At 42.8% G+C, this 22940-nt stretch overlaps 1 protein-coding gene across 2 annotated transcripts in view; it reads left to right on the forward strand.

Moving 5' to 3' along the window:
- ndc1 (NDC1 transmembrane nucleoporin) overlaps nucleotides 1-20341 on the forward strand; it is a 36334-nt gene extending 15993 nt beyond the window's left edge. The window contains exons 8-18 of one of the 2 annotated variants that reach the window (XM_038794701.1): nucleotides 3293-3425; nucleotides 4630-4722; nucleotides 4848-4929; nucleotides 5708-5866; nucleotides 6344-6637; nucleotides 7103-7218; nucleotides 9383-9433; nucleotides 15025-15088; nucleotides 18211-18311; nucleotides 19474-19634; nucleotides 19872-20341. In XM_038794701.1, the coding sequence (XP_038650629.1) occupies nucleotides 3293-3425; nucleotides 4630-4722; nucleotides 4848-4929; nucleotides 5708-5866; nucleotides 6344-6637; nucleotides 7103-7218; nucleotides 9383-9433; nucleotides 15025-15088; nucleotides 18211-18311; nucleotides 19474-19634; nucleotides 19872-19935 (1318 nt within the window). In that variant the 3' untranslated portion in view covers nucleotides 19936-20341. The remainder of the gene's footprint in view (nucleotides 1-3292; nucleotides 3426-4629; nucleotides 4723-4847; nucleotides 4930-5707; nucleotides 5867-6343; nucleotides 6638-7102; nucleotides 7219-9382; nucleotides 9434-15024; nucleotides 15089-18210; nucleotides 18312-19473; nucleotides 19635-19871) is intronic. The other variant, XM_038794702.1, reaches the window with a different exon arrangement.
- The last annotated feature ends 2599 nt before the right edge of the window (nucleotides 20342-22940 follow it).

The following is a 22940-nucleotide window of genomic DNA, read 5'->3' on the forward strand; positions in this document are numbered from 1 at the left end:
TAGAATGTATCCGTGATAGTGGCCTAGAACAGTATGTAATGGAACCTACGAGGGAACAAGCAATCCTAGATCTGGTCCTGTGTAATGAGACAGGATTAATTAATAATCTAATAGTTAGGGATCCATCTCGGAAGGAGCGATCACAATACAGTGGAGTTTAAAACACGGATAGCAGGTGAGAAAGGAAAATCAAATACTAGTGTTTTGTGCTGACACAAAGGAGATTACAATGGGATGAGAGAAAAACTGGCTAAGTTGACTGATAGCAAAGAGTTTATGATGGAACAGCGGAGAACCTTCCAAGCGATTTTTTTTTTCATAGTGCTCAGCAAAAGTTTATACCAACAAAAAGGAAGGACGGTAGAAAGAGGCAAAATCGACCGTGGAAGTCCTAAGTGGGAGGGTAGAGTATCAAATTGAAGCAAAAAGCATACAAAGTGGCAAAGATTGGTGGGAGACTAGAAGATTGGGAAATCTTTAGGGAGCAACAGAAAGCTACTAAAAAAGCTATAAAGAAGAGTAAGATAGATTATGAGAGTAAAAGAGTAAACTTGCTCAGAATATAAAAACAGATGGTAAAAGTTTCTACAAATATATAAAACAAAACAAAAAAAGAGTGTTTAAGCTAAATATTGGTCCTTTAGAGGATGAGAAAGGTTTTTAATAATGGGAGATGAGGAAATGGCTGAGGAACTGAACAGGTTTTTTGGGATGGTCTTCACTGTGGAAGACACAAATAACATGCCAGTGACTGATAGAAATGAGGCTATGACAAGTGAGGACCTTGAGATGATTGTCATCACTAAGGAGGTAGTGATGGGCAAACTAATGGCTAGGGAAATTGCAAATGCACTCGTGATAATTTACCAAAATTCATTAGATTTTAGAGTGGTTCCGGCGGATTGGAAATTAGCAAACATGACATCGCTGTTTATAAAAGGAGGTAGGCAGAAAACGGGTAATTATAGGCCAGTTGGCTTAACTTTGGTAGTAGGAAAGATGCTGGAATCTATCATCAAGGAAGATATAGCGAGGCATCTGGGTGGAAATTGTCCCATTGGACCGAAGCAGCATGGATTTATAAAGGGCAGGTCGTGCCTAACTAATTTAGTGGAATTTTTTGAGGACATTACCAGTGTGGTAGGTAATGGGGAGCCAATGGATGTGGAATATCTGGATTTCCAGAAAGCTTTTGACAAGGTGCAACACAAAAGGTTGCTGCATAAGATAAAGATGCATGGCATTAAGGGTAAAGTAGTAGCATGGATAGAGGATTGGTTAATTAATAGAAAGCCAAGAGTGGGGATTAATGGGTGTTTCTCCGGTTGGCAATCAGTAGCTAGTGGTGTCCCTCAGGGATCCGTGTTGGGCCCACAATTGTTCACAATTTACAAAGATGATTTGGAGTTGGGGACCAAGGGCAATGTGTCCAAGTTTGCTGACGACACTAAGATGAGTGGTAAAGCAAAAAGTGCAGAGGATACTGGAAGTCTGCAGAGGGATTTGGATAGTTTAAGTGAATGGGCTAGGGTCTGACAGATGGAATACAATGTTGACAAATGTGAGGTTATCCATTTTGGTAGGAATAACAGCAAAAGGGATTAATATTTAAATGATAATATTAAAACATGCTGCTGTGCAGAGGGACCTGGGTGTCCTGGTGCATGAGTCGCAAAAAGTTGGTTTACAGGTGCAATAGGTGATTAAGAAGGTAAATGGAATTTTGTCCTTCATCGCAAGAGGGATGGAGTTTAAGACTAGGGAGGTTATGCTGCAACTGTATGAGGTGTTAATGAGTCCACACCTGGAGTATTGTGTTCAGTTTTGGTGTCCTTACCTGAGAAAGGACGTACTGGCGCTGGAGGGTGTCGGGAGGAGATTCACTCGGTTAATCCCAGAGTTGAGGGGTTGGATTACGAGGAGAGGTTGATTTAGACTGGGACTGTACTCGTTGGAATTTATAAGGATGTGGGGGAATCTTATAAAAACATATAAAATTATGAAGGGAATAGATAGAATAGATGCGGGCAGGTTGATTCCACTGGCGGGTGAAAGCAGAACGAGGGGGCACAGCCTCAAATAAGGGGAAGTAGATTTAGGACTGAGCTTAGGAGCAACTTCTTCACCCAAAGGGTTGTGAATCTATGGAATTCACTGCCCAGTGAAGCAGTTGAGGTTCCTGCATTAGATGTTTTCAAGATAAAGATAGATAGATAGTTTTTTGAAGAATAAAGGAATATAGTGTTCGGGCGGGAAAGTGGAGTTGAGTCCACAAAAGATCAGTCATGGTCTCGTTGAATGGCAGAGCAGGCGCAAAGGACCAGATGGTCTACTCCTGGTGCTTACGTCTGTTCAGGCAATTTTCATCAGGCCAAAGCAGAAAGTTCTGTTCTCTCTCTCTCTCTCTCTCTCTCTCTCTCTCTCTCTCTCTCTCTCTCTCTCTCTCTCTCTCTCTCTCTCTTCTCCCCCCCCCCCCCCCCCCCCCCAATCAGTTTCCCCATAGATAGATAGATAGAACAGTACAGCACAGAACAGGCCCTTCGGCCCTCGATGTTGTGCCGAGCAATGATCACCCTACTCAAACCCACGTATCCACCCTATACCCGTAACCCAACAACCCCCCCTTAACCTTACATTTTTAGGACACTACGGGCAATTTAGCATGGCCAATCCACCTAACCCGCACATCTTTGGACTGTGGGAGGAAACCGGAGCACCCGGAGGAAACCCACGCACACACGGGGAGGACGTGCAGACTCCGCACAGACATTGACCCAGCCGGGAATCGAACCTGTGAAGCATTTATGCTAACCACCATGCTACCGTGCTGCCGTGATGTTCACTTAAACTGAGCGTTTTTGTTTATTTTCACCCAAGACTTAATTCCACGGTAATGTACAAATTCGTTCTGTGTCTGGATTTCCAAAATATTTGGCATAGAACCCACTTAAATAAGTGTACTTGATTAAATTGCTGCAGGAGGTTTGTGGCACTGTTATATGTCATCAATATGGAGTTGTATTTCAATTAACTGTGTAGCCTATTCTTGTGCTTTGCCCATGGAAACTTTTAGCTGCTCTGATTCTGCACACTCGTGTCTGAACAGTAGGTTTTGCTTGCGGGGAGGTGTTTGGGATGGGAGGACAGTGATGAGATTGTGGTCATTGCTTAATCTCCACGTTTCTTTTTAGAATCTGTCAGATGACTACACAATGTGGGGCAATATTTCAAAATTAGTGCCAATGTGTGAGTGAGCATTTGAAAACTCATCTGTCTACATCTTTTTCTGAAGCACACTGTATTCCCTGGATACCCTGACTGGACTGCTTGACTTGCCGCTGCTCTACACAACCTGGTTAAGTGGTACATTTCTCCTGGTCACCTGGTACATTACATGGTTGCTGTTTAAAATCTTTGTCACTGAGGTGAGTAAGGAATGGGGCGACGCACAATTTATAAAGGGTGGCACAATTTATCCAAGAGCTTCTGAATTTTGTTACCCATGATTCCACATTTCAAGACCTTCAAATCTGTGTGACTCTATTCCAGACACCTTTAAATGATACTAATAATATAATTCATTAATGGAATTTATGCATACATTTTCATTTTTAAACTGCTACTTCAAATAAAATAGAACCTGCCTCCATGTTTAACATGTTGGTCTAAGTTGAGTTTCCAAAGTGTTCAGTAATGAACAGTGGTTGTGCTTTCTAAAATAGATAAATAAAAAATAAATGTTTATTTGTGTCACAAGTAGGCTTACATTAACACTACAATGAACTTTCTGTGAAAATCCCCTTATCGCCACATTCCGGCGCCTGTTCGGGTACACCGAGGGAGAATTCAGAATGTCAAATTCACCTAACAAGCACGTCTTTCGTGACTTGTGGGAGGAAACTGGAGGAAACCCACGCAGACACAGGGAGAACGTGCAGACTCCGCACAGACAGTGACCAAGCCGGGAATCGAACTTGGGACCCTAGTGCTGTGACGCAACAGTGCTAGCCACTGTGCTACCGTGCCACCATTGCACAAGGACGAGTTTCAAAAGTTTTTATTTTTGATGTTCCAAACCCGGTTTAAACCCTGAGGTTGTACTATGCAAATAGCGACATTTCCAGATAATCAAAATATCAAAATGTTGGGATTTGTCCATTTTGAACTGCAGCCCAAATTACAATGCTGTTGTTGCCTTATCTTACTGTCTTTCTTCCCATCTTCGTTTCATCTCTCTTTAACCACTTGTTGGATTGAGAATATCAAAGTCCTGTCATTCTCGTCACTTAATTATTATTTTTTTATTTTTTCCAATTAAGGGCATTTTTACATAGCCAATCCACCTACCCTGCACATGGGTTGTGGGAGTGAGACCCACGCAGACACTGGGAGAATGTGCAAATTCCACATGGACAATGACCCGGTGTTGGGATCGAACTCGGTGCCTTGAGGCGGCAGTTCTAACCACTGTGGCACTGGTCCCACCCCAAATTGTTGTCTCTTTCCTAAGGAGAGATTCTAACTTTTTTTGAAAAGTTCAGAATTCTGTTTTGACTCTACTTTTTATATTTAATTCAGAACTTTCTCTATCATGATTTGTATTCTTTTAAACTTTTCCCATTGATGCAGGCATTCCAGTTTCCTGTGCATTCCTCATTTGGAGAGGAGGCTGATCAATGTCTCCCTAAAGTCCTAACCAGCAAAGTTTCCCCTTGTGTAAAGGTAAGCCAAATAGATGCTGTCTATAACACATACAAACTATCTTAATGTTTAATGAGTCTGTCTTGCATGCAGCAGATTGGATTTAGTTAGCCAAGGTGCTAACTAAGTGTGCATTTCTCTTTCAGTATTTAGCATTGCAAGACTTGGCTTTACTTTCCCGGTATTCAGCTTCTCGAAGACAGGAGGTGTTCAGCCTTAGCCAGCCAGGTATGGACAACCACTCTGTTGGACATTGGATAGAAACAACATTACTCTTTAAATATTTAGCAGATCCTCAGGCTGTTGTTGACTTTAGAAGTGATGAAAAGCACTGCCATGTGTAGTAATAATCCTGGTGGACTGTGGGGCACCAGAAGAATCAGAGGGCAGTTCTGGAGTAGGACTGGGGATGGAGATTTAGTGTTCATTCTTGCATTGGTACGTATGGGGTAGTGGCTAACACCTTCATTCTTGAGGTAATAATTACATTGGTTTAAATTTGTTTTCAAGACGGACTGTTAATTGCAAGTGGCTCTCATGGAAGTATTAGTTGTGGCTTTAATTACGCTACCACGTGCTGATGGTCCTCCAAATCGGCATCAAATCACCATACCCAGGATAATCACTGCTCTCATTTTGTTTGACTTTTGCTTTTCGTCGCCCTAACCTCTTGTTTCTCCAAAAATGTTCTCATAAGTTAGTAACAAATCTATTGTTACAGATTTCCCCAGTCCCAGTGAGCTGCCTGCAGTCACTTCCTAAAGGAGACTGAGTACAGGTTCCTCTCCATTATTTAATTTCTGCACCCCTTTTACAGTGTATAGGCTTCTCCATGCCGACACATTCCCAGTGAGAAATAGTCACCTTTATCTTTCACATTCTACTCCTTTTGGCGGGTGCGCTATTCACCTCCAGTTATGGAATGCGTTCTCAAACCATTAATGTAAAAGTTACTATTTATAAATCTAAGCTGAGCTAATCATTTTTCTATTTTGTTTTTTTTAAGGTGGTCATCCTCATAATTGGATAGCCATATCAGGCGAATGCTTGGCTTTGCTAAATTACCTAACACAAAAGCTGATGGAGTATCAGGAAACTGTTGCTGCTAATGGTCGAACGAAGCCTCATCCGATTCCTAGGGAAAGACATCACTCAAGCACTTCAGGTCAGGCTTCAATCTCCGTTCTGTTTAAACAGTGCTTTAGAACTTTTATTTTGGCACAATTGGTTAATAGAGCAGGTGGGGGGGGAGATAATTGAAATGATCAAAAGTTGGTTGGGTGACCATCGGATGTGGAGAGAAGAAATTGTTACATGTAAGACAGGTAGGTGGAGTAGAAATTAATCAGAATTGTTCAACCTGTTGCCTTTGCATCCATTTCAGAGTTGGGTTAACTGAATGGCAACAGGAACATTTGCAGAACACTAATTTGCTTCTGAAAGAATTGCCTGTAATTGTATTTATTTTCTGATCATTTCAGCAATCTAACGTTGCTTTAAACTTTTAAATATTGGTTACTGTATTTTACTATATAAATCAAGTATTTTAACAGGAGAATTATCTTGTTGGAAAGTTAATTTGAATAGACACAGCACAGATGTCGGTGTGCTTTTCTTGTAATCTTTCTTCCTCTTACTGCAGGAACCTCGTGCCTTGAAGAGCCTGCCAGCTACCAGCCTTCCTTACGGACGCCACTCTATAGCCGTCAAACCCAGGGCTCTCTGTCATCGTCATTGATCAAGCCTTCAAGCAATTCGTTCAGGAACCTACTTGCTTTTCCTCTTTCACCAGATTCCTGTAGTCCTTTGAGCTCTCCAGCTGTAAACCGCATGAACAGCATGTTAGACTTGGCCTCTCCCAACTACGGCTCCAAGCGGAGTCCTCACGAAATGAGGAAAGGGCCGAAGCTTTGGACTTCAGCTTCCACTTCCTCGGGTAGGTCTGTGCTGCGGTTGGTCTGTAGGAGTTAAGATGCTATTGCATTGAAAGACCTGATTACAAACTTAATTGTGGAAAGTAAGTTGTAAAAATTGATGCAGCAGTTTTAGAAATTGAAATGCATTATTAGATAGCCAAACTGTAAGAGTCCTGTTTCTGAATTGGTGAATGCAGCAATATAGAAGAGAGGTTGGTTAATAACAATTGGTTTGGCATCTGTTTCTTCCCATGTTATTGGTTTTGACTATTGGTCAGTGAAACTGAACACTCCTCATGCTACATTCTGTCTCTTGTCAGTCAGGCTTGCTTTGGAATAAAATTGCAAGCATTCATTTACAAAGCAAGTGGGGGGGGTTTAATCTTTTCGTGCAGAAGGAAATATTAAGCACATTGAGAATGTAGGTTGATGTTTTTCTGAATTCCAGGCATTATTGGGGGTTAACAGTGCCCATGTATTTTCAGAATACCCGACATGCACAAGTGAATGTTTTGGTCAAGCTGCCCATGTCAGCAACAGAACTCCTGAAGTGACTAAACACAGTGCCGTTTCAGAATGGATGCTTCAGAGACAAGATCAGGTAAAGGTGGCCTGTTTGTTTGAATTAACTAATTGTCTGATTCCTGGGTGAATCAGTAGGTAAAAGAAAAGATGATTCTTGGCCACAGCAATTTGCTAAATCAGGGACCCAGGATAATGCTGTGGGGACCTGGGTTCAAATCCCACCACGGTAGATGGTGAAATTTGAAATCAATAAAAATCTGTAATTAAAAGTCTAATGACAATGAAACTATCGTTGATTGTCATAAACACCCAACTGGTGCACTCTTTCCAAGAGCCGGTGCAGACTCGATGGGCCGAATGGCCTCCTTCTGCACTGTAAATTCAACGATTCTAACATCCTTTCGAGAAAGAAATCTGCCTGACCTCCATGTGACTCCAGAACCACGGCAATTTGGTTGACTCATAAATGCCTACAGGGATGGGTATTAAATGCTGGCCCAGCCAGCAATGTACATAATCCCACAAACAAAACAAAAAATCTCACACTCATGTTCCCTCTCTCTTATGCGCACTTGCTCGTCCGCCAAGGCAGGCTGCTCGCCTGCACACTCACTCGGGCGCTGGCCCATGCCCGCGTGCATCTACTCGCCCGCACTCAACTACACATTCCTGCGCTCTCACGTGTGCCCTTTCCCTCATGTGCTCACTCATGCCTGCCCCCCCCCCCCCCCAATTCCCCCTGCCCACGGATGGGCCAACACCATCAGATATAGATCCTGCAGGAGAATGGACATGTGGTCAGTCAGAGAGAAGAAGCATTATGTCTGGCATGAATAACTCATGTATGACGGGTCAATCTCTCACTGCCCTCGATCACTCCCTTGACCCCCTGCCCATTCCTTGTCAGGGTTGAGGACTCTGACGTCCGGTACCCCAGTGCCAGTCTGGGCCCTTTCCCGTCTCTTATGGGCCAACTTCTCCTGTGGGGACAGAGAGAGGAGAGCAAGCTTCATGCATCACGGTGGAATATGGGGGGGGGGGGGTGTATGGCAGGTGACAAACCTGGGCGCCACTGCTGGGCATGGGGGGGGGGGGGGGGGGGTGCTTGGGCACAGGTGCAGTATTGTGCTGGGGGAGAGGGGGGGTGGTGCCAACCGCCAGGGGGCCGATGCTGCCTGGTGAAGGTCATTGAGCTGCTTACGCCACTGGGTGGCGGTTCTCTTGTTTCCACTCCCTGCGCTGACGTCCGCTGCCACTGCCTCCCAGGGGGTACTGGCTGACCTGTGGCTGACCCTCTGAGCCCCTCGGGGGAACAGGGCGTTCCGCCATAACTCCACCGTGTCAAGTCGGTATCTCCAAATCATGGGGCTGCTCTGATTGCATGGCAATGGCTTGGCATGGTGGCATGGCTGTGTGCTGTCTGAGGTTAGATCGGAGGGATCAGTTTAATAGCTGCTCCTCCTCCTCAGCAGGGAGCTGCCTGGCGCGGTACAGGTGAATCAGCTGGTGGGCAGTCATTCCCAACATGAAGGTCATGGGGGATCGATATCAGTCGCGGACTCACCAGGTCGGCCGTTGGGAAACATCCGGCAATTCTTGATGGCTAGCGCTTTGTGCGTCTCCTGTTACATCGCGCCCACTCTGCCTGAACATCAAATGGCAGAAGGATTGGAGTTGTTTGTAATGGTGAAAGTTTGCTTTTTAGCATTCTGTGTAAATCGTTACTCGGTTGAGGTGCGGTACTAGCAGGGAAGACACATTTGGAAAGATAATGACCCAGCAGTGGGTGTTTCCTCCATTATTGTTACAAAGCACACTTTGTGCAGTTGTTTGGTTGTCTTATTTATTATGATTTTTTGTCAGATACTCAGATTTCCATTTGCTTACCTTTATTTTGTACGTTGACACATGCTGACTTTACATGTGAGGGCATCACAGACAGAGAGCAAGTTCTTGAGGAGAATACATTTCATAATGACATTACTGGGACCATCTTGCAATCTGTGCATGAGTTTGTGTCTATTTTAAATAAGTCAAATGTTTGGTTTTAATTACGTGGTAAATATGTGACAATATTGGACAATTAAACAGCTGTAGTGAATGATTCAGGTCTCACTTATGGCGCAGAATATTGCTCCGTTCTGGATTGGTTGTTTAATGAAATGTAACCTGCAGCCTCCATGCAACACCTTAAAACAAAATGCATTAACCTGGCTTTGAAATCTATTTTGTTTGTTTAGGTTAAGATTTTCTTTTCGAAACGGGGGCTGGTAATGTATTTATTTAAAAAGGTACAGTCATGACTCATGTATTGCATCAGATCAACAGCATGCCAGATTATACATTTCCTGCATGTTGCATGCTGCATCGCTTGTTGTCCCTTTGCTTGCACAGTAGTTTTGTTCAGCATCCTCGCATTAATGATTCTGCCGTGCTCAACAATTCATTTGTACTGTTCTCTGGGGCTTTCCTTGGGATTGACTTGCTAACAAATGGCTCTTTCAGTTTAGCATTGGAAGTTCTGTCCAGTTGTGTTTCATTGAGTGAAAGTTGTGTGCAGTTAATTTCATGGAGGTAAAATTAGTTTAGGAATGTGAACACAAGTCTGTTTCTCGCAGTGCTATTCACTTTGCCAATTCAAAGGTAGAGTGAGCATTTCCATTTTGGAATGGTGGGGATGAACACCAGATATCTTGCAAATATTCCATTCGCTTCACAAGCTGTAAATACTAAAAAATAAAAAGTATGAACGCATACTCATAATGCAAAAATAAATAATGGGCCAGTTGTCCTCCACGAAAGGCTTCTCTTGCATTTCAAACTTTATAAATAATGAAACTTTTGGTAATGATATGATGAATACTGTCATCTCTTTTTTTCCTGTTTCCATTTTCTTTTGAAGCATTGCCTCCTCAAGCAGGGAGTGAATGATGAGCTTCTCATTCTGACCAGGTCACAGATTTCAAAAGATTGTGTTGTTTCCATCTTTTAATCCCTTCAGGTCTTAAGATCAACAATTCTGTTAACTGTTTAAATTCGTAGGGGGAAAGAAAGCTGTAATACCTTGTTTGTGTGTGTATGCTTGCATGTATTTTCTAACAGGGAATGTTTTTGATTAAATTTACAAGCAGTTACTCTGTAACCTGAACAGCACATAAATAACTAGTGTTGCCTGCAGTTAATTAGCATTCCAGCCAGATTAGCAACTATATATCACAACTGTGATTCAGACCCATTAAGATCAATCAGCAACAGCACTGGTAGTATCTACTCTTAGAAAGAGGTGACATGAATGTTTTGTAAGCATCAAACATATCTTCATATTTCAGCTAAAGTAATTTTCACTTCACTGAAAAGGCAGCATTTTTCTCTTAGTAGGGCAGGATGGAGATTGATGCTTCTGTCATACCTCCAGTGAAAATGTACCCCTTTCTCTTTTAGAGAATGTCAAATAATCTCATCCCAATTGATCAAGAGGCTCTGGAATCTTGCCCTCCATCAGTTTCTGATTTGGCAGATGTTGTGGAAATTGTTTCCATCGGTCAGTATTAGTCTTAGTGACCACACAGGACCAAGCCATCACTTAGTTCTACGAATGAGAGGAAGGAGGGAAATTGGGAGGAAAGCACAAAGGTGAAGAGAAATGGGTGGGGATTATCTCAGAACATGGGAATTAAGAGCAGAAGTAGGCAATTCAGCCCCTTGAGCCTGCTCCGCCATTCAATTAGATCATGACTGATCTCTTCCTGGTCTCAAATCCCCCTCCCTACCAGTTCCCCAAATTCCTTAGCCCCTTTTTATCAGAAATATATCTATCTCCTTGAAATCGTTTAACGACTCAGACTCCACCGCACTATAGGGCAGCGAGTTCCACAAATTCTCTATCCTCTGTGAGAAGTTGTTCCTCCTCATCTCAGTTCTAAATCTACCACCTCTCAACCTATAACTGTGGCCACTCGTTCTAGATTGCCCCACAAGGGGAAAATTTGGTTGATATTTACTTTATCAATCCCTTTTAGTATTTTATATCCCTCGATCAGATCCTCTCTCATTCTTCTAGCGAGTATAAGCCCAAAGAAGAGGAGGGGATAGGGAGCGAGCATAGAAATTGGTGCTCAATCAGGATGGCATCGGAGAAACTTAACAATTTTTTTGCTTCTTACCCCTTGTTGCACTCGATTTTTCTGATTTAAAAAAAAAAAATAAAAAATGTTGCACTAAGGGGCAATTTAGCGTGGTCAATCCACCTACCTTACACATCTTTGGATTGTGGGGGTGAGACCCACCCAGGAATGGGGGAATGTGCAAACTCCACATGGACAGTGACCCGGGTCCTCAGCGCAATGAGGCAGCAGTGCTAGCCACCGTGCCATCCCTGATTTTTCTGACTTTTGAATATTTAAGAATTTTCATAGGTTAGTCCAAACGCCCTGTGCTTTCTGGTTTTTAAAAATTCTTTTGTGGGATGTGGTGTCGCTAGCTGGCCAGCATTTCTTTCCCATTCCTGAGGGCATTCAAGAGTCAACCAGAGAGAAAAAGACTGCTGAAGACAAATGTAGGTCCCTTACAGGTAGAGTCAGGTGAATTCATAATGGGCAACAAAGAGATGGCAGACCAGTTGAACAAATACTTTGGATCTGCCTTCACTAAGGAGGAGATAAATAACCTTCCGGAAATACTAGGGGACAGAGGATCTAGCATGAAGGAGGAACTGAAGGAAATCCATTAGTCAGGAAATTTTATTGGGGAAATTAATGGGATTAAAACCCCATAGGTCTCCTGGACTGATGCTCTGCATCGCAGGGTACTTAAGGCAGTGGCCCTAGAAATAATGGATGCGTTTGTGATCATCTTCCAGCATTCTATAGACCCTGGAAGAGTTACAATGGATTGGAGGGTAGCTAATGTAACCCCTTTTTAAAAAAAGGAAGGAGAGCAAAAACGAGAAATTGTAGACCGATTAGCCTGACATTGGTGGTGGGGAAAATGCTGGAGGCAATTATTACGGATGAAATAACTGAGCATTTGGAAAGCAGCGACAGGATCAGTCCAAGTCAACATGGATTCACGAAAGGTAAATCATGCTTGACAAATCTTCTGGAAATTTTTGAGGATGTGACCAGTGGAGTGGACAACGATGAACCAGGGACCGTTGTGTATCTGGACTTTCAAAAGGCTTTTAACAAGGTCCCACACAAAAGATTAGTGAGTCAAATTTAAAGTTTATGGAGGGGCAGCACGATGACGCAGTGGTTAGCACTGCTGCCTACGGCGCTGATATGGAACCCGGGGTCACTGTCTGTGTGGAGTTTTGCACGTTCTCCCCGTGTCGGCATGGGTTTCACCTCCACAAACCAAAGATGTGCAGGGTCGGTGAATTGGCCACACTAAGTTGCCCCTTAATTGGAAAAAAATAATTGGGTACTCTAAATTTAAAATAAAGAAAAAAAATTTAATTAAAGCTCATGGTATGGGGGTAATGTATTGACGCGGATAAAGAACTGGTTGGCAGACAGTAAGCAGAGAGTGGGAATAAAAGGTTCTTTTCAGAATAGCAGGCAATAACTAATTGGGTGCAGCAGGATTCAGTGCTGCAACCTCAGCTGTTCGCAATATACATCAATGATTTGGATGAAGGAACTGTAGGCAATATCTCCAAATTTGCAGAAGACACTAAGCTGGATGGCAATGTGTGCTGCGAGAAGGATTGCAAAGAGGCTGCAGGATGACTTGGACAGGCTGACTGAGTGAGTGGGCAAATACTTGGCAAGTGCAATATAATGTGGGTAAATGTGAGGTTATCCACTTTGGTGGTAAAAACAGGAAGGCAGATTATTATCTGAAAGGTGGCAGTTTAGGGAAAGGGAAAGTGCAACGAGACCTGGGTGTCTTGGGACAGTCGCTGAAGGTTGGCATGCAGGTACAGCAGGCGGTGAGGAAAGTTAACGGCATCATGATCTTCATAGCGACAGGATTTGAGTATAGGAGTAGGGAAGTCTTGCTGCAGTTATACAGGGCCATTGTGAGGCCACACCTTGAGTATTGTGTGCAGTTTTGGTCTCCTAGTTTGAGGAACAACACTCTTGCTATTCAGGGTGTCCAGTGAAGATTCACCAGACTAATTCCCGGGATGGTAGGACTGACATATGAAGAAAGACTGGATCAACTGGGCTTGTACTCACTGGAGTTTAGAAGAATGAGAGGGGATCTCATAGAAACACATGAAATCCTGATGGACTGGAAAGACTAGATGTGGGAAAATTGCTCCCGATGTTGGGGACGTCCAGAACTAAGGGTCACAGCCTAAGAATAAGGGGTAAGCCATTCAGGACTGAGATGACGAAGAACCTCTTCTCGCAGGGAGTTGTGAACTTGTGGAATTCTCTACCACAGAAAACTGTTGGGGCCGGGTCATTGGATATATTCAAGAGGGAGCTGGACGTGTCCCTTGCGGCTAAAGGGATCAAGAGGTATGGAGAGGAAGCGGGAGTGGGATACTGAACTTGCATGATCTGCCATGATATTGAATGGTGGTGCAGGTTCGAAGGGCTGAATGAGCTATTCCTGCACCTATTTTTGATGTTTCTAACCACATTGCTGTGGATCTGGAGTCACATGTAGTCCAGACCAGGTAAGGGTGATAGATGGATTTTTACTACAATGGTTTAATGGTCATCATTAGACTTTTAATTTTAGATTTTTATTGAATTCAAATTTCACCATCTGCCATGGTTGGGATTTGAAGCCGGGTATCCAGAGCATTACTTTGGGTCTCTAGGTTACTAGTCCAGCGACTACGCCACTGTCTTACTTAAGTGTCTTAAATATCCTTGGATAATCTCTCCACAGTATACACAAAATAACTAACGGCTACTAGGATTATCCTTTGTTTTCTGTGAAATTGCATTCTATCACTGATGAACAAGAAAGCACCACATATTCAGATCTAATTTTAGGTTTAAATTATTAAGAAAATGTATTTTGCAACAGGTGAAAACAAATGCGTGATATTATGTATAATTAGAAAGTAGTGCTCATGTCTATGGTGGTGAAAGTAATAAATTAGGATCCAGTGCCAATTACTTTGTCATCTATTTTTAAATAAATGGAGAGCTTTTATATATTTCTTAGACTATTCTATTCAGAGCTCTAAGCAGCTGTATTTAAAATACAGAATTTTTTGCTATGGCCAGTGAGTCAGGTAGCATCTGTGGAGAGAAATCTGCCGAGTTAATGTTTCAGGTCTGTGACCTTGCTTCAGAGCCACTCTTCCAGTTCGAACCACTGCAAACTATTAGTTGTCCGCACAGTGACTAGGGCTTCCTGACGTAACAGCCCATAATATTCAGAAATAATTGGTTAAAATGCATTCAACATAACTTTTTTTGAAAGTAGCTTCACTCCTCAGGCATCCCAGTTAAACTTGCAATATTGGTGTTGACGTATGGTTCTGCGGCTTCTTTTGCAGTTTACTGCTTGTAGTTAATTTGTTGATCTAAGGGAACGGCCATCAAGCCGATAGTCTGGTACACCGGGAATATTACAATGCACCTGCACTTGAGGAACAGAAGAATGTGAGAAAAAGACATTTTTTTAAATCACACCTCATTGAAGTAATTAAGAGAGCTTCTAAGCTCTCTAGTTTCAGTTATGAATGTCTGATTTTTTTATTTAAGAAATGAAATACACCTTGCACAATTTTGCCAATCAATAAGTTGCTTTGAACATACTCCACTGGATATGTTTGATGTTTGTGATGACTGACATGCCATGGATATTTCAAAATTTCAGCTGTGCTGTCTTGCCAATCTTACTTATGATACGTGTCTTTTTTATTTCTTATAACAAAGTGAGATTAGTTTTAATTGCATTTTCTTTTCAGCTTCCAGAAGCTTCAAGTCAGGCTCTGTTTGCCAACAGTCAAGCACATATATGGGCTCTTGAAGGTAAACGCCTGTGTGAAATATGGTATTTACAGAATGAAACCATAACTGTTAAGGAATTCTTTCGAACCAATAAATTTTATTCCATTTAATTTGAAACATACTTCCAGTTAGCCCAACCCAAGTGTTACATGGAGATTTTCATTAACTCTTGGTGGTTTATTTAGAATTGTTTTGCCCCACCCATTGAAGTTATAGCTCTTTTTAAGGCACTAGTGATACCATCATTAAGGAATTGTTCTTTAGCAGCAATCTATTCGTTTTCATTTTGCTTCAACTTAAGCACTTTAAAGATAAGCTTGCCCATAAACATTTTCAGTGATTTTTATATATCTTTACCACCGTGGAATGCTGTTGTCTGATGCTAAATATATGATGGGGAATATCTTGGCTGTTTGGAGGCCTGTCATTAGAATTGCTGAACTGGGGATGTCCAGGTCCAATATAGGCTTTTTTAAAAAATGAATTGCTTTGTTATGCATCGCACCTCCACCCCAGGATGAATGAATGTGGCCCGTGACCTCGGCAATTCCCTTTCCCTATATATGTTCAGCACCCAATACCAACACAGGAAAATATGACCTGTAACCTTAACAATTCCCTCCCAATTACACCGTGTTACACACATCAGCTCCTGCAAGGGAAATCTAGAAATGAGAGAGAGAGGGGGGAGTAGCAATAGGAAGGCAACAGAAATGTTAAAACTTTATCTAATGATTTACTTCCTGTAATACTATTCTGTCATGCTATTGGCGTCACACTATTTCAATGTCTGTTCAATCTGAATCCTTTTCGCTGAACGTGAGTGTTCTTGCCTAGCCTCTGATTTCAGCTGGAACTGACTGTCGTCTGATTCTTTCAGGTGCATTGTGACCTTGACCAATGTTTTATCGTTCCACTGGCCTGCCTCCAACCCAACCTGTTTAAATTTGGGCCTCTCAGCCCACCATTCCATATTCCTTCCAGCCATCCTCCCCTGCATAGAGTCAGCTAAGATGTGAAAGAATGGGGCTGTAGGGTTATCAATGCAGGCATGAGGTATTGGAATAGACACAGAAGATTAACCAGTGTGTGTACATATTCATGCTGAAAATCTCGAATATTCCTTGACGACAAAAACATGCTATATGCAGCTGCTTACGGAAATGTTTTGAAAGTGGGAATAAAATTTGATGTTTAACTCCTATTGCTTGCAGAACTTCAGAAATTGTGGCAAACTAGCAGGAGAATTAAGGACTTGTCAGACAATGAAGGGCTTATCAGACAATGTCAGCACACCCGACCTGTTTCTCATAACTCTCCTGAACAATGATGAAACGTCGTTGAATCATAGAATCCCTGCAGTGCAGAAGGAGGCCATTCGGCCTGTTGAGTCTGCACCAATCCTTTGAATGAGCACCCTACCCATGCCAACCATATCCTATTCCCATAACTCCACAACCTAACCTGCTCATCCCTGTACACACACGGCAACTTATCATGGCCAATCCACCTAACCTGCACATCTTTGGACTGTGGGAGGAAACTGTAGCACACAGAGGAAACCCTCATAGACACGGGGAGAACATAGAAACTCCGCACAGACAGTGGCCCAAGGTCCCTGGCGCTATGAGGCAGCAATTCTTTCTGTCTCCACAAATGCTGCCAGACTTGCTGAATATTTCCAACATTTTCTGTTTTTCTTTTAAATTCACCCCATAGGATACAATTTGTTTTTAAACTTTTCTTTTAAACAACTGAGCATTGGTATTTTCTTCATCTGGTTGCATCGTTGGATTGACCAGATCAAAGAATATTGGACAGCAGTTAAAGTCACAGTAGACTGGCATTTCCAAACTGTTGACTATTGCCACACCAAACTGCTGATCTGCAAGAATAAGTTATTGGCTTGCTCAAGGGCTTAGAATGGAACTAAACAACAGAATTGTTCTGGACACCATCTGGCATAGCTTCAGTGAACAAATTACATGTAATAAACCTAAAACTTATATTGCAGAATAAATCCAGAGCAACTTTACTTTATCCAGGTTTGCTGCTCAGTTGTTAGTTAATCATTAGTCTACAGCTCGGTAAACTTTAAACGCTAAGTAAGTCTCTGTAGGTTGAGGAAATGAAATGAAATGAAAATCGCTTATTGTCACGAGTAGGCTTCAAATGATGTTACTGTGAAAAGCCCCTAGTCGCCACATTCCGGCGCCTGTTCGGGGAGGCTGTTACGGGAATCGAACCGTGCTGCTGGCCTGCTTGGTCTGCTTTCAAAGCCAGCGATTTAGCCCAGGAGCTTCCCATCTGACGGTGTGTGTAGCTGTACTCCTTCCATGCCAAGGCTCCCAAGGTTCGATTCCCGACTTGGGTCACTGTCTGTGTGGAGTCTGCACGTTCTCCCCGTGTCTGTGTGGGTTTCCTCCGGATGCTCCGGTTTCCTCCCACAGTCCAAAGATGTGCAGGTTAGGTGGATTGGCCATGCTAAATTTCCTTAGTATCCAAAAGGTTGGGTGGGGTTACTGGGTTTCGGGAATAGGGTGGAGGTGTGGGCTTGGGTGGGGTGCTCTTTCCAAGGGCCGGTACAGACTCTATGGGCCGAATAGCCTGCTTCTGCACTGTAAATTCTATGACCTCATTCTCGATTTCAAATGTCTCGGAAGTTGACCTGTCAAACTGAATGGGCAGCACGGTAGCATGGTGGTTAGCATAAATGCTTCACAGCTCCAGGGTCCCAGGTTCGATTCCCAGCTGGGTCACTGTCTGTGTGGAGTCTGCACGTCCTCCCTGTGTGTGCGTGGGTTTCCTCCGGGTGCTCCGGTTTCCTCCCACAGTCCAAAGATGTGCGGGTTAGGTGGACTGGCCACGCTAAATTGCCCGTAGTGTCCTAAAAGTAAGGTTAAGGGTTATGGGTATAGGGTGGATAGGGTATAGGGTTTGAGTAGGGTGATCATTGCTCGGCACAACATCGAGGGCCGAAGGGCCTGTTCTGTGCTGTACTGTTCTATGTTCTATGTTATGGAAAGGACCGTAATAAACTGCAAAGAATCAGGATTGTTCGAGTCCGGAGTAGTGAGGTTTTATTCAATTTTGCTGGTGTTTGGGTTTAGTTGCTGTATATCATTTTTTTGTTTATTTTGCAGGCCTCTCTCACCTTGTAGCAGCCTCGTATACAGAGGACAGATATGGTGTAGTACAGACAACGTTGTCATCCATTTTGTGTGCCATGCTCTCTCTCCAGGAGGTAAGGTTCATTTATAAGGTGTGCTGGGAACTTCACACATTTGAAGTTCTGCTTTTTCTCGTGGATTATATTATTGAATAAATGGTCTGTAATTAGAAATGTATTGTGTACATCAGTCTTCACTTTATTTTTATTCTACTCCCCTCTCTCCACACCAGCTAAATCCCACTAACCAGGAGTCCTGAGGCTAACCTGTACACTGTTCAAAGCTTCTCCTTGGGCAGTGTAATAATGTCAAGCAGAACCTCTGATTATGAAACTGGTTGAATTGCAGTTTCATGAGGGTTTCCCCCCCCCCCCCCCCCCCCCCCCAAATTGGCGAGCAACTGGATACCAAATTGTTGATCACAAGACCTGTAAAAGCTTAGGTCATAGCCTCTCAATTTGTTCAGTTAATTACACTCCTTGACAAGTCAAATACAATGTATCCTGAAATCGCAAACCGGCAATGCAATTCACTCCTTGAATTGCTTATGTGGAAGATTACTCTTTTTTTTTATATATTATGCAGGGGATTCGGGGACAAATGGGTACGAGAGACTCTAATGCGAGTCATATCTTGCCTTTGGTGCCATAGGTTTTTTTTTTAATTCGCAAATAATTATGTGCAATTATTCACTTAACTATGGCCGGGGATGATGTATTTTCACACTTTGAATATAATGTAGACTCCCATTCCAGATAAACATCTCAGTTACAAGGAGAAGCTTTGAACAGTGTACTTTTGCCTCAAATAATGATGACCGCAACTTCCTATTATTCGGATATTCGCATTTCCCACATACCTGCCGACACTGGGAGCTATGTTAAAATTGTCTCAGGCCATTTCATATGAAATATTGGAGCCATCAAAGAGAAAGGGTTTCCATCCCATCACTCAAACTCGATTTTGAGTACAGGTCCTGGGGTGAAAGTGCAGCAGGCTAATTCACCGTGCCATTCAGTTTCTCAATCCAGTACAAGTTGTACACGGTAGGAAAGAAGTCCACTTCTAGAAGGGAAAGACCTAATCAAACTATTTCTTTAAATAAAATGTCCTTATATTTCGGACCATATAAATCTTATCTGTCCATTTATTTCAGATTTTTTTTTTTAAGTTCCTTTCAAACCTCTGTGATTTCCTTCTAGTTTTACTGTGATTGCATTATTTCCTTTTAAACAGGCTGTAGACAAGCATTTTAAACTACCTCATGCCTCCAGCAAACCAGCTAGGTCTACTGGCACTCTGATAGATTCTTCTTACAAGACACTGAGATTTGCCCTCCGTGCCTCCTTGAAAACTGCAATTTACAGAATAACCACCACCTTCGGAGAACATTTGAAGTAAGTTTGTCTTTTATGCATGCTGTAATGTTCTAAATGTTGCTATAAGATACAGTTTCAGATCCCTGACTTATACGTTTGCATAAGAGAATTGTGATAAAATGAACTTTAGATTAAACTGGCCTCTTTCTCTCAGCTCTTGTGAAAAGTTTGAATGACCATCTTCAATAACTTACGAATCTAAAATGCTCTGACCAGAAACTGGTTCATATTGGTTTTCTTTTGTCTTAATTTCAGAGCTGTCCAGCTTTCACCAGAACACAGAAAAAGACTGCAACAGTTTCTGGAGTATAAAGAATGAAGTGATTGAAGTTTTGCATCCTCTCAGACCTGATGCCCCTCAGTGCAGAGACTTTATAATCCTCTTCCAACCTTAGCCTTTCTTTCCCCTAAAATTCATTTTTTTTTTTTGTATCCTGCCCCAGTGTGAGAATATTTTCTGTTTGGAACCTTTTAGCGGAATGAACCTGAGATTTCTGTTTTCATCGGGGACACATTTTGGGTTTTTTTTTTTTAAAAGGGTTTTTTCCATCTATTTTTGTACGTCTTTATATAGAGAGAGTCTGTGTGTCTGTAAAGACCCAGTATGTTTCTGTTGAAATGCTATTTTAAGTTACACAAGATCAAACCAAAACTTAAATCAAATATTTTTTACAGCTGTACCAATTCAGAAGTCTAAATAAATCTATGAAATTGGCTTTACTGCATTTCTGGATGGTGGATACAATTTTAATTGGCTTAAGTTAAAATGGGCTGCATCTGCACAAGCCAGATTTTGAAAGGATTTTTATGTATACAATCTTTTAACATTTTTAGCTCTGGGTGTTTCCTTGACTGGGCCAGGTTGATGTGTGAATCTTTTCTCTTAAATGTAAAGGCAAAGTTTAAGATTGTGATTATTTGGTTCCGCAATTGAAGGCGAGGCACTTGCCAAACTGAGTATAACTTGGCAATGGTTGTCAATCTGATGCTGTCCTGAATGCCAAAGCATTAAGACCGGCACAAAAATAGTTCGCTCGCAAATAACCTGTTGCTTACCTGAAGGAATGAAAAGAAAAACCAACTAGGGATAACTTTTCACCTTTTCACTTCTGGTAGGGAGGCTTGCCCGACGGCCAAGCATGTTGGAAGTTTACCATGTTGTGTGTGCACAGTTAGAACACTATTCCTGCTCTTTCCTTTGGGATATGCACTTGGGTTCTCCGTTTGCAAATCAAGTTTTGGTTCGAATCAAGTCTTCTATTAGACATAGGAGCAGAATTAGGCCACTCGGTCCATTGAGTCTGCTCCGCCATTCAATCATGGCTGATACTTTTCTCATCCCCATTCTCCTGCCTTCTCCCCATAACCCCTGATCCCCTTAGTAATCAAGAACCTATCTATCTCCATTTTAAAGACACTCAGTGATTTGGCCTCCACATGCGGCAAAAAGTTCACAGATTCACCACCCTCTGGCTGAAGAAATTCCTCTTCATCTCTGTTTTAAAGGATAGTCCTTTAGTCTGAGATTGTGTCCTCTGGTTCTAGTTTCTCCTACAAGTGAAAATATCCTCGCCATGTGCACTTTAACCATGCCTTGCAATATCCTGTAAGTTTCGATAAGATCCCCCCCCTCATTCTAAACTCAAAGAATCATGGAATTTACAGTGCAGAAGGAGCCATTCAGCCCATCAAGTCTGCACCGGCTTTTTGAAGGAGCTCCCTACCCAAGCCCACACCTCCACCCTATCACCTCAACCCAACCCCACCTTATTGTGGACACTAAGGGCAATTTAGCAAGGCCAATCCACCTAACCTGCACATCTTTGGACTATGGGAGGAAACCGGAGCACCCGAGGAAACCCACGCAGACATGGGGAGAACGTACAGACTCCGCACTGACAGTGACCAAGACGGGAATCGAACCTGGGACCCTGGAGCTGTTGAGCAACTGTGCTAACCACTGTGCTACCATGTTGCCCGAGTACAGACCCAGAATCCTCAACCGTTCCTCATACGCCAAGCTCTTCATGACGGGGATCATTCTTGTGAACCTCCTCTGCACCACCCTTTCCAAGGACAGCACATCCTTCCTTAGGTACGGGGCCCAAAACTGCTCATAGTACTCCAAATAGGGTTTGACCAGAACCTTATACAGCCTCAGAAGTACATCCCTGCTCTTGTATTCTCGCTCTCTCGGTATGAATGCTAACATTGCATTTGCCTTCCTAACTGCCGACTGAACTTGCATGTTAACCTTTAGAGAATCGTGAACAAGGACTCCCAAGTCCCTTTGTGCTTCTGATTTCCTGAGCATTTTCCCATTTAGAAAAAGTCTGTGCCTCCATTCCTCCTTTCAAAGTGCATAACCTCTCACTTTTCCACATTGTATTCCATCTGCCACTTCTTTGCCCACTCTCCTAGCCTGTCCAAATCCTTCTGCAGACCCCCTGCTTCCTCAATACCACCTATCCCTCTATAGTTCTTTGTATCATCTGCAAATTTAGCAACAGTGCCTTCTGTCCCTTCTTCCAGCTCATTAATGTATATTGTGAAAAGTTGTGGTCCCAGCACAGACCCCTGAGGCACACCACTAGTCACTGGCTGCCATCCAGAAAAAGGCCCCTTTATCCCCACTCTCTGCCTTCTGCCAGTCAGCCAATCCTCTATCCATGCCAAGATCTTACCCTTAACACCATGGGCTCTTAATTTATTTAACAGTCTCCTATGCGGCACCTTGTCAAAGGCCTTCTGGAAATCTAAATAAATCATGTCTACTGATTCTCCTTTAACTTCCTTGTTACCTCCTCAAAGAACTCAAACAGATTTGTCAGACATGATCTCCCTTTGACGAAGCCATGCTGACTTAGTCCTATTTTATCGTGAACTTCCAAGTACTCTGCAATCTCAACTTTAATAATTGACTCTAAAATCTTACAGTTAGGCTAACTGGCCTATAATTTCCCGTCTTCTGACTCCCTCCCTACTTAAACAGCGGTGTTACATTAGCCACTTTCCAGTCCTCTGGGACCCTTCCTGCCTCCAGTGATTCCTGAAAGATCACCACCAATGCCTCCACAATCTCCTCAGCTATCTCTTTTAGAACCCTTGGTGTAGTCTATTCGGTCTGGGTGATTTATCCACCTTCAGACCTTTCAGTTTCCCCAGAACCTTCTCCTTAGTAATGGCCACTGCACTCACCTCTGCCCCCTGATTCTCCTGGAGCTCTGGCATCCTACTAGTGTCTTCCACTGTGAAGACTGATGTAAAGTAACTATTGAGTTCCTCTGCCATTTCTTTGTTTCCTATTATTACTTCTCCAGCCAC

This window comes from Scyliorhinus canicula, chromosome 4, assembly GCF_902713615.1.
Source record: "Scyliorhinus canicula chromosome 4, sScyCan1.1, whole genome shotgun sequence".
Lineage (NCBI taxonomy): Eukaryota > Metazoa > Chordata > Chondrichthyes > Carcharhiniformes > Scyliorhinidae > Scyliorhinus > Scyliorhinus canicula.